This window comes from Anomalospiza imberbis, chromosome 3 (assembly GCF_031753505.1).
Source record: "Anomalospiza imberbis isolate Cuckoo-Finch-1a 21T00152 chromosome 3, ASM3175350v1, whole genome shotgun sequence".
In the NCBI taxonomy this organism is placed as follows: Eukaryota; Metazoa; Chordata; class Aves; order Passeriformes; family Viduidae; genus Anomalospiza; species Anomalospiza imberbis.
In genome coordinates, this window is record NC_089683.1 from 59,099,868 (window position 1) to 59,112,222 (window position 12,355).

Genomic DNA, 12,355 nt, shown 5'->3' on the forward strand with positions numbered 1-12,355 from the left:
GTAAGATTAGATGCACTACAGATTTCTCAGATCGTTAAGGGAGCCCTAGAGAGGTTTCTTTATCAAAACTGTCATCCCTAGATGGATTCTGAGGCTGCTTTAGGAGGCCTGAGAGCATGTTGTCCAACCTAGTGCACTACTTGCAAAGAAAGGAAACAAAGTTACAGCAAACCAGATTCACCAGGTACGGTACGGAAGGGTGCAGTGCGGTACACCACAGCCCCAAATGGTTCAGTATGGTAAGCCCTGATTTGTCAGTGATTCTCCAATTTTTAGCCTCTATACATCTCCTCAGAGCATTCAGCCACCCATACTGCACATACACAGCAACTGACAGCAGACCTGTTTTTCACGTATCCCTTAGACTGAGTTGGCTATTTCCCTCTTCCCTCCCAGGGACCGCAGTCCGCAGGACTCCTGCGAGAGCCCCTCTACAGGCTGCGCTAGCTCTGGCTTGCTAGCGCTAGAAGGAAACTTCTTTCTTTTTGCAGCTTCCTGCTGCCAGCAGCGTTTGGCTTTTCCCGCAGCGGCGCCCTCGGCGGGAGCGGAACTGAGAAGGAGGAGAGGGGCTGGAACTGGGGCTGAGGAACAGGAGCGGGGGCAGCCGCGGCCCCTTCGAACCCGCCCTGGCCGCGGGGTCCCGAGTGCAGCCTCCCCTCGACGCTCGCCGCTCCAGGCCAGGAGAATGGGCAACCGCAGACTTGGCAGTGCCTCAGCCACACGTCCCCACGCCACCCAGGAGATGGCTTTCTCCTTCCTCTCTCCTCTTGCAAGCAGTTCAGTGAAGACCATCGCACTTCCCCAGGTCGTGCACTCGGCACAACGCCTATGCGCCCTAGCCGGGATATTTCTGAGGTGAGGGGAATACGGCGCATCAATGGATGCTCATCCCGCCATTCCGGAGCAGAATAGCTCCTTCGACCCCTAGTTATGTAGTAACAAGGGGAAAATTTCCTGAAATTAGACTACTGCAGGAACTCTGGTTTTAGTCACAGCTGTCATCCGAGAAACAAATTTCCAGGCATTTTTAATCTAATTCACTTATTCTTTATGTAACTGAATTAGAAAATGTGATTAAGCATCGCAGAATCTTCGGCATTGAGCCTGCCTAACGTTTAGTGAAGCATGAAACAGAAAAACTTATTAGAAGTAAGAAGAAATGGTGAAATCGTCTGTATGGATTTGGTACAATCGTTACCGACTGAGTAGGAGGATTAGAGGCACAAAAGCTCATGGAAAAAAAAAAAAAAAAAAAAAAAAAAAAAAAAAAAAAAAAAAAAAAAAAAGAGGATGATGATCTTTACAGCTGAAATTCTTCCGCGATTGTTTGGCAAATACTTTAGGGCAGGCACCGAATAGACACGGTGCGATCCTGAAGAGGTGCTTGCTGGAGCAGCGCCGTCCTGCCGGCCCGCCCGCGGGTCACACGCCCACTTCCCCTGTGTTTCTTTCTCTGCCGCCCACAGATCTCTCTGAGGCAGGGAAAATTCGAAGGAGAAAAATCAAAGGCTTGAAACCGATTCTCCCTTGTTGTGGCATCCCCGAGGTCAGGGCTTAAGACACCTTAGAAGGAAGAGCTGATCCCCCTCCTGCTCAGGGGGGTTTAATATACACTCCAGCCGCGCTCCCTGCGCGCCCGTGCAGCGCGCGCCGGCGCTGGGATCCGCGGAACCGTCACAAGCGCCCGCCGTGCTTGGCTGCACCAAGAGGCGCTTGGATGTGGGGGTTAATCCGTGTTCCAGGAACACACACGCAGTTTAAACAAAATAGAAAAGATTCGAAAACACCCCGACACCTGCTAAAATCAAACTAAAACCCGCAGGAAAATTTTGTTTTTCAGACCAGCTTCCCGAGCACATCGGGCGGGAACCCCCGTCAGGGACTTGCATGTGCCGGGGACGGAGAGGGATTCGTTTAGCACAGAAACACTGCCCAAGCTAGGGAAGGGAGCAACCCCGCGGCGCGGAAGGGGCTCCTCGGGGAAGCACGGGGGCTGGAGGAGTGCGGGGTGGGGGCGGAGGGCCCCAGAGAGTGCAGCCACCTTCATTCCAGCTATACCGGGTGCGGGCAGGGATGCGCGGTGTGGCGTGCCAGCAGACCCCGACGACCGCCTGCTCTCCCGCCTGGCAAGGCGGAATCATCCCTCCGACGGGGCTCCGCTCCTCCAAAACTATGTCATTAACATAAATCAAATAATGGCCGAGGGGCTGAGGGGGAGGGGAAGAGGTACGCGACTGCTCATGTGTTAAATATAAGTCTCTGACTGTCCTGAACAAAGCGACCGTCCCCTTGGGAAGAGTGACGTCTCTCCAGTAACGTGATTGCTTCTTCGGAAGCAGAAACGTGTAAACGCTATAAAACGCGGTGGCGCGGCGGGCAGCTCAGAGCGTGCGGCGAGACGGAGCCCTCCTCTTCATCCTCCTCCTCCTCCTCACCCTCTGCTGCTGCCGCCCCGGCAGCCGCGCAGCGGAGCAGGGCGCATTCCCCCAGCACCGCTGCGCTCCGCGCCCGCCCAGCCAGACCCACCGACGGACTCGCGGCTCCGTGAGTAACTTTCTCCCCGCCACAGCGGCAACTTCCCAGCGCATGAGGAAGGATGTCCCCGTCCCGTACCCTCGCTCCTCTTCGCTCCTCCCGGACCTGCAGGGAAGCCATCCCGGCCGTCGGGGAGCGGGGAGAGATTCTGAAAGCCCAAGGCAGCCGGGGCGGGACCCTCTCTTGTTACCGCTTAAGTCGCTGAGCCCCGGGCACCTCTGCCCCTCGCACCGGGCCGGGGGTCGCCTTCGGGGATGCCAGCTCCCCCTGACCGCGGGCAGCTCCCCCGCCATCGCGACCCTGCTGGCCGGCGGCGTCTTTCGGGACAGGGTCCGCAGTTGGGAGCGGGACCGGGACGGTCGCTCGGCGGCCCGAGGCGAAGTCCCGGTGGCCCGTCGCGGGGCCAGCGGGTGCGGGCGGGCCGGGTCGGAGGGTGACGGCTGCGCTCTTCCCTCCGCAGGTGGCGGCCATGGAGCACCGCGGCGCCTCCCCGCTCCTCCTCGCCCTCGCCCTCCTCAGCGCCCTCTGCTGGCGGGCGCGGGCGCTGCCCCCGCGGGGCGCCGCCTTCCCTCCCGTCCCGCGGTAAGGCCGCGCTCCGCGCTGCGCTCCGCTCCGCGCTCCGGGCCCCGCTCTGCGCCCCGCTCCGTGCCCCTCCGCCCGCAGGGACCTGCCCAGCCCCGGCCGGTGGTCGAAGGGGATGTGAGAAGCGCCACTCCTCCGCTGGGTCCTCCCGAGGAGCGCGCAGTGCGGCGCTTGCCGTCGGGTGTTTGCCCGGTATCGGGCGGGTGCGCGGGGTCCACGGCGAGGCTGCGGTCAGGCGGTCCCGGCCGGTGCCCGCCGAACTCACCCGGTAAAAGCCCCCGGGACACGCACGTACCTCCCGAGGCGGCTGCAGCAGCGCTGCCCCGCGGGCTGGGTCGCGGTGACCGCGGTGTGTGCGGGAGGCGGATGGGATGTGGGCCACGGTGAGCCCTGGGACGTGAACTGGTCCATGGGGACAGAGCGGAGGGAAGGTTCTGTACCTCTGCATGCTGCGGCCGGTTGAAGCTGCTGTTAGTGGTCCAGCTAAATTAAATCAGATGGCAGAACGGTATGGTTTGCATTTAGGTAAGAGGAACATAAAGTGTAGAAGGACCAATGAAAAATAGGCAAAAAAGCACAGTGAGTGACTTCCAAAAGGTGTGACTTGAGCCGGTTCATTTTACCCAGCAACTTTGTACCTTTTTTTACCAGACAGAAGACTTATATGAATCAGACATATAAATAGTGCTAAAAGTGACTTTAAAATTACTAAGTCATATAAGTCTATCTTAGTTTTAGTATGTGACTTTTGCATGTCATCACACACAGGCGTTTCCTACAATGATTTCCTTGTCTGCCACAGAATATCAGAGCAGCTAGAAGGAATGATTCCAAACTACTGCTATGCAGTCAGACTGCCCTTGATAAAATATGACACTTCATAAGAAACTGCAGTTTACAAAAATGTGAAGTAACTGTACACAAGTTTATATAGAGTAATTGCCATGATACATTTGAAGACATTAAACAATTTTTTGGTTTCTAACATGAGAGAATAAAAACATGTAGAGATACATGACTGCACTTTCTATTTAGTTTGAAGTTCTTGGTGTGTTTGCTTTCTTTGGAGAACGCCTAAGAACTGTTTCATTCTGCATTTCAATTTACATCTTATATCTTAACTGGGAGGTAAGTACATCACAGGAGCAGTTTTCACTTTGCTTGGGTGGAGGCTGTTAATTTCATCCATCATATATGCAAAATACAGTTGTTAGGAAAAGCTTCACGGTTGTCACTTGTGCTGTGATTGTCATACATTATGCACTGGAATAAAGTGCGTTCAGTGACAGTATCTATCTAGAAAATATGAATTTGAGAGAAGGATCTGTTGTGTCAATTAACCTGCAATTAAGCATGGATTCTACCTAAAAGTGATTTTTGATTTATCCAGATTTCTTTTAAATGCATTACCAATGAAAGTAAGTAGATGTACATTTTGACACAACCCAGAATGTTATCTCTAGTAAAGTGTCGCATGTCCTCAGCTAGCTCTATACTTTACACGGTTTCTTTCTCCAACAGATTGGGAAACAGAATGCCATTTGATGGAGCCAGTGAACCTGACCATGCCCGTGGGTCATTAAAGTCAGAATCAGATATTTTGCAGAACACACTACCTGAAAATGAGAAATTCTATTTTGATCTGTCCAGAATTATTGATAGGTGAGTTTCTTTATTATGATAAATACAAAAGACGATAGACTGCTTGATTTCTGCCAAAAAATCAAACTGGGATTAGGAAAGGAAGACTCAATTACAGAAGAAAATCCACAGCCACTGCTTGAATAGTGGTAGCAGTAGAGATGTCGGCAGAAATGTTGATTGCATTGCCATTCTGGCATGATGAACGCATTCACTTTCCAGGAAGGAGTAAAAAGTATATTGTGAAAATCTGGGAGTTATTTCATGAAATTAGTTCCCTTTAAGATGTATAATAGTTTAATTAAGGAAAGCAGTATGTTTGCAAAATGAACATTATCAAAATTTTATGAGCCCAGGCTGTATTGTAGAGTTTATTTATTGTCCATTTCAGAAATGCAAGGCATGCTGATGGAATTTTCACCAGTGTCTACAGCCATCTTTTGGCTAAACTTGCTGTGAAGAGATATCTGCATTCGCTTATTAGAAAACGAGTTAGGTGAGGTGACACTTACATTAGGTAGATTTTTTTTCCTAGCTGGCTTTATTGGCAATTTTTTTTACCCTTCTGTATCCAAGATCTCCTTTTTGTGATTCAGAGATACTGAAAGAGAAGCTTATATAATTATGGGGGAGCTGAAAATCCTATATAAGTATTTAGTGATATTACTAAATGAGCATGGTGCTATTTATTCCTGACACAGCTGTGAGAGGTAGAGTACAGACACTGCACAAAGCATGGATAATGTGTAGTGGAAATGTTATAATGATTATTGTGCCAAATTGCTAATTCTTTTTTCGGTAGTGTCTTTACTAGCTTGGTGGATGAGTGGCAAAAGTAAATACAAAGTGATTGATTACTCAGTACTTAACAACAGGGAAATACACAATGAAATCAAGAAATTATTGGTTTATAGTGAAAATGTAAAGGCATAACTTTTCCTGCTGTAGAACACATTGACAGATGTTTGTGAGATCTGTATTGCAGCAGAATTCAAAAAAGAATGAGGCAAATTCATAGGCTAGTGGTCTGGATGCAACTTCCAAACCAATACGTTAATAAACTGATGAGCACAGGGTGCTGGGTAGGATCACTCTATACTTCCCTTGTTTTCAAATCCATAAGCAGCAACTGTGAGCCACTGTGATGATACCACTGAGTGCCTACTTCACATGCTCAAAAGCCGAGTAAAAATTAAGTCCTCCATTTGTGTCAGTGCTGCCTTTGATCCAGAACATACAGTTCCAGTTTCTCATATGAAGTAAACTAACATAGACCATTTAAAATAGAACAATTGACATTTCCCAAGATTGTGCACGAAGAAAAGACCTCCAGGTTTGGCTTTCACAAGGTGTGTTTTGTCTTCTGAAACCTTAGAACAAGCATTTATAGCTACTTATGTGATGTTGCAGTCTTAACTTTCCTCAGAGGCAGACTCCACCTCCACTGAGTTCACTGTGAACAGTGATGAGGTCCTTTAAGAGCTTATTACGACTTAAACCAGGCTGTACCTTGGCATTGTACTGAAATACATTCACACAAATTATAGAAATTAGAATAAAATCTGTTTATTAAAAGGTGCAACCTGGGGTGTGAGAACAGGCAGGAGTCATGAAATCCACACTTAACCACTTGATCTTGCAGAACTCCTGGGACAAGGACTTCAAAAATCATTGACTATGTATCTTAATTGCATAGGCCATGGCAAAACTGAGATGAGAAAACAATCGGTGGAAGGTGTTCCCCAAAAGGCTGAATAACAATCTTTGGAATCTGATCCTTGATATTAAAATACATAGTAAGCAGTGGAAGCAGTGGCTTCTTTTCAGCAGAAGAAAGATTCGAAGTCATAGATGGAAATGAAAGCCAAAATGAAAATTTTATTTTATTAGGCTAATCAATATCATAAAGCTTATTTCACTCATTTAATGGTATTTTCTTTTAAACAGATATAGTCTCTTAACTTTTCCTTTGTAATTGTTGTATTGCCAGCTCCCAGGACAGTCCTGTCAAACGCCACTCTGATGCTGTCTTCACTGACAACTACAGCCGCTTTCGAAAGCAGATGGCTGTGAAGAAATACTTAAACTCAGTTTTAACTGGAAAAAGAAGGTACTACAAGAAAGCACATATGTATTCTTTCCATACTTCTATGGCATTAAGACAGGAAAGGTTTACATCCATGTATGTATACAGAGAGGACAAGCAAAAGGCACTGAATAGCACAGCATAGTTTCTAGTGTGGTTTTCAAATACAGACAATTTTTTTTCCCTGACTGGAACAGACACCACAATCAGAATAGAAAAGAAGAATAAAGAGGAGATGGCATCTGGCAATTTAAAAAATCTTCCAACAGATTCTTAAATAGTTTTATTTAGAAAAAATCTTCTTAAGGAAAAAAAAAACCACAGAGCTATGGAACATGAATAACAATTTTATAAAGAAATATGTTGAAAATTTGCCTCTCTGTGAACACATGAAATGAACATTTGAAAATTCCTGAAGGATTACTGAGGACTATATGTCCTCATCAGTATAGGTGAGATGTGCCAGCATACACTTTTGTAGACCTTGTATTCTGTTTGTATATTCACTCATTTAGACGACTGCTTTTAAATATCATGTCTCATTATTCATTAAATGTGCTATTTCATACGTTCTGTAGCACTTTGGTTTAAGTGTAAGAAAACATGCAGAAGCTACAGTTAGAAGAAGGCTTTACTTTCTTTGCTTTTTCTTCTGAGAGCAATAAAACTTGTTTCTGATTCACAACAGCCAGGAAGAGCTAAATCCTGCTAAACTTCGAGATGAAGCAGAACATCTTGAACCATCCTTTTCAGAAAACTACGATGCTGTAGATGAGCTGCTGAGCCACCTCCCACTGGTGAGATGCAAAAATTGTCTTTTTTCATGCTGTTACTTGACTTGACCCATAAAATGACATTGTACATGGAGTATGGCCTATCAGAAAATCAGGATATTCTAGGAAAGGGAGTAATTTTCCATGAAAAGCTTTATGTTTCTAATGTTTATTCACTTATTGTGTCTGAATAAAATAATAACTTTAATAATAAGCTTTATGTTATCACATGATCACTGCTATTGAAAATTCCTAATTAAATGGCACTGTTCATAATGCACCTAACTCACTTGGGTGTTTCAACCAGTGTGCACTGCAGCATAAAACCAGAAGTGACTGATTTTTAATTTCAAAGATCATTATTTCTTCAGAGAACAAACTTGAGGATATTTATTTTAATTAAAAAAATGCTGCAGATTTTGTTTAACATCTTTTTCATTAGAAAGAAGTTTACCCTAGAACTAAGAGCATCAGCAAGATGAACCTTATGCATTAAGAAAGTACTTGGCATGCATATCTAGCAGTTACTGTTTTCCATTTAGCTACTACTATTTTTTCTAAAGTCATTCATAATTGTTTTCTCTTTGGTTTACTGAAACATAATCCCTCCCACATCAACACTTGCAGGAATATAATATTGAAAGAGTAAGGTGGAAGCTAATTTGGCTTGGTATTGTTGAAAATGTATTATGAAATTGATGATGGGATAGTTTTTGGCATTCAGCTATGTCTAAAAAAAGTAAGAAAAAAAATATTTAAAGGCTACTCTTGAAGATAGAATTTGGAGAAATGTCTTTTCTTGTATCATCCCCAACCACCCATCCCCCTGCCCCAAAAAAGACATTTTTTCCTTGCAAGACTGAAATAAAATGAGAAAATGTTTTTTTCCTTTCCACAAGTGTGGCAATTCCTCTGAAGTTCCTGAAGGTTAGAAAGGACATAAACTGCTGATGCATTGAGGAATTATATAATTTGTAAGCAACATGGTTCTGGAAAGAAATGTTCTTTCTGGACAAGATTAATGTAAAAATTATCTGATCTTGTATTTTTCACCTTCTCAAAGTTCTGGCATTAACTAAGGGAGAAGGAGTAGTGGTACAGCAGGTCACTGATGTCTTCCTGAAAACATTTTCAGTCCTTTCCATTTTTATTGACTTTACTGATGAGGCAGATCTGCCTGTAGGTGAATCAGTATTGACTGTTACTTGTCATTTTATTGCAGTGCCCAGTTGCTAATGTAGTGTGGAACGAGCAACCCGAATTTGTGTATCCATTTCAAGGATATAGTTTTTTTCAAAGTGAGCAGTTCTCTGCTGTAGGCTAATCTGCAGTAACATTTTTAGTCGTTCAGCCTTTCTTTTCTCATCCCATGGTCTGGTCTGAGTGTAATGCCCAGGAAACTCCTGTAAGCAGCCACATCTCAGCTTGTCAGTCCCAATCACAGCAATTGTTTTGTATCGAGTGTTACTCAATGCCTGCTGTCTGCCCTCATACACCTCATGATGCAACTGCTTGCAAAAGTGACTTCTAAAGCACATCTCTCCTTTGCTTTTCAGGACCTCTGAAGGACACCTGGTAAAGTCTATGACAAGAACAAGCTATTTTTGAGTTCCACATAGTATTTCAAAGAGATGACTTTAGTCATCAAACCAGAACAAATATGTTGTGAAGTGAAAGTTGTGATATATTTGTTTCTTACATAATAAAAGTTGATATTTACATTGTAAATACTACTCTAGCATTCCCTACTGAAAGCTGTACATATGGATGCCAGTTTAACTCATGAGAAGTCTGTGAATCCATATGCTGTAAATCTTTACTTCAATAAATTCATTTGAAAATGAGTGTGCAGCTGAAAAGAGCCCATCATGACTAATTAATTGGCTTATTTTAGGTGTGTCACAACTTCAGACAAACATGTAATAATAAGGAAACATTTTTAGATAGCCTCATAAAGAACATGTAAGAACATGAGAGGAAGAATGTCCAAAGTGTATAAAACTGCTTTACGAAGATCTCTGAAGGTTATTACTCAGGAAAAGTGAATGCTTTTCTAGCAGTTTACCAGGCAACTAGAAAAAATGAATAAGAATTAAAATTATTTTGACCTCCAGTAGTATCTTTACTTCTGGTTCTCATTTTTAATATTTCACAACATATAAATTATGTTAAGACCAGAAATGTCTCCTTTATTTTCAGTTGTGTTTCAGATGCTCTAGAGCTGACAAAGCACTAAAAGAATGCAATCTTTTGACTTGTTTGATGCCTAAAGTCATCAGTTATTCTATATTTAATTGTCTGTAGCTTTGATGATGAAACTATTGCTTATATATAAAATAGACCTGAAGACAGTTTACTATTTTTTCAGAATGAATGTAATTTACAAAATATGCAGACAATAAATCATTTTATTATCATGGCAAGCTATTACTGGTTTGAATCAGTGCTACAGCTACCTGGAAAAACAGAGATTCCTGTAAGTGCTGTCTGTACTGTAGTAGTAGGGGAAGATAATATTTTTAACTGATTTATGCTATATTATTTTAGAAAGACAACTAAATAAACCTACAGTCCCCTTTTCTGTAGCTTTCTATTGTTGTAGATGACCATGGAACTGAAAATTTGCAGCTGTTTGATTCACAGCACTGATGTAGAAAGTAGAAAAACTTATCAGACCTACTTACAAGCTCAATTTGGAATTTCAAGTATATTTATAAAACATACATATGCACACGTAGACAGCGATAAAACTGATTTGCAAGTTTCACTTACAAGTTTACTGTTCTCATTTAGAAAGAAACTTCTAACATGATAAAATCGGAGATTTATGGAGACAGGTTCTCATAAATATGTAGCCCTCTGATTTGGAGTTTTTTTAATATTGGCAACTGCATGTCAAAAGAAAACCAGCTTTCACAGATCAGGTGCTAATATTTCTATCTAGCCTTGACAGAATCTATTTTAGCCTAAGCCAATGAGTGTTTCACAAAAGTTGTATTTTCACAAAAGACATAATTTTAAAGTCTTCTTTTGAAAAGTGGTTTTCCAACCCAATTCCTATCATACTATGAATATCTGAAAGCAAAAACATCTTTGTGAATACTGGAAGGATACTAACAGACATGCTATAATACTTTCTTAGAAATTTTCCTCAGTGTAGTTTGAATGATATTAGTATTTCTGTGAGATGCAATCATTAAAAAATAAGTGAAAAAAACCAACCAGAAACAAAGCTACATATGGTCTTTATACACAGAATTCTTTTTAAATGTATGTAATTCACTCAATTTAAAGTAACAAAAATTGGAGTAATCAAACTTTTGACTACACAATTCCAGAAATATTTTTTTCCTAAATTTTCCTTTTAATTATTTTTTTTATTTTCAGTTTTCCAATAAGGCATCTGATGGAAGAACTTGTTTTCCATGTCCAATGTATTATCTTCCTGATATTCCTGATATTTTGTTCTCCATGTAAAACTGCAGAATCTGGAACCTGTATATTCTCTGTTACATGAAGATGGAGAAGAAAACAGAGACACTGATTAGGAAATCATATATATATCTATACGCATGCACACACACACACACACACACACACACACATGTATTGTAATAATTCAATAATACCATGGTAGTTTCCCTTGAGGGTTAGCAAATAGTGACACTCTAAGAAGCATGCTGAATTTTGTGTACATTGTAGCAAAACCTAGCACTGACAGGGGAGGCACTGACATACAGAATAATATCTTTGTCTTAGTATTTGTGTTAAAGGATGGCTTTTAACTTCTTGTAGCAACCTTTGACTTCCCACAGGAGATCTAAAACCCAATTAATACAGTGAGAGTAGTTAGTTGAGGAAGAGGTGACATTGTTCACCTCAAGCCCACCGGCAAGTGGTCATGGTAAGGTTAAATGATAAAACTGAAGAGAAATTGTAACATTTCACTGAATGACACAAATTTTTATCCAATCAGTGATTTGATACATTCCATCAGTCATAAAGCCCATCTGAAAAATGTCTTAAGAGTGGAATCAAAACATTTCAATTAGGAGAATGAACATGTCAGCTCCAAAGGGAGTGTTGGGAGAATTGCTAGGAGGGAAAAAATACCCAGGAGATTTAGAAGACCATCACTGACAGGGAAAATGCAACCACTGGGGAAGGAATAAAACTGTGATGGGTTATTGGGGTGTATACTAAAGGAAGATCTCACCATATTTCTTCAGAATTTCACTTCTAACACACAGTAGGAATACCTGTGGTCTCACAGGATAGAACTAATTAGTTTTTGGTTTATCAAATGGGGTTTTCTTTTTAAAGCTTCCCTCTGGAGCTCTTAAAGAAAGGTACAGAATCACCTTTAAGTGCATCTTCACCAGCACTAGAAGAGGATCTTTTTTGGTCCTAAATCCATAGAGAGGATTTGCATGCTTGTGTGCATTCATCATCCATTCAAGAACAGTCAGAATTGTGTATAACACCATGAGAATTACAGAAGTTGACAAAACAATTTAAGATTACAGCCAGTAAAGCACATTAAGAACTAATAAAACCCTAACTACTCCTCTGATATTTTAAATGGATTTGGAGGCTATGAGTGTTTGTTCCACCTGAAAGTCTGAGAAAAAAATTCTGTTTAAAATTATGGAAATGGGTAGCTTTGATCCAAAGCATGGATATAATTTCACGTATAGGCATATTGAATTCTCCCCAAAAAGGGACCTTTTGGAAAGAG

General features: G+C 42.5%; 1 protein-coding gene across 1 annotated transcript; it reads left to right on the forward strand.

Moving 5' to 3' along the window:
- The first annotated feature begins 2,364 nt into the window (after nucleotides 1–2,364).
- Nucleotides 2,365–9,461, forward strand: VIP (vasoactive intestinal peptide). Its single transcript, XM_068184635.1, has 6 exons — nucleotides 2,365–2,544; nucleotides 2,996–3,117; nucleotides 4,639–4,779; nucleotides 6,749–6,868; nucleotides 7,533–7,641; nucleotides 9,174–9,461. The coding sequence occupies exons 2-6, from the start codon at nucleotides 3,005–3,007 to the stop codon at nucleotides 9,180–9,182; spliced, it is 492 nt and encodes a 163-aa protein (XP_068040736.1). The 5' UTR covers nucleotides 2,365–2,544; nucleotides 2,996–3,004; the 3' UTR covers nucleotides 9,183–9,461.
- Nucleotides 9,462–12,355: the final 2,894 nt, after the last annotated feature.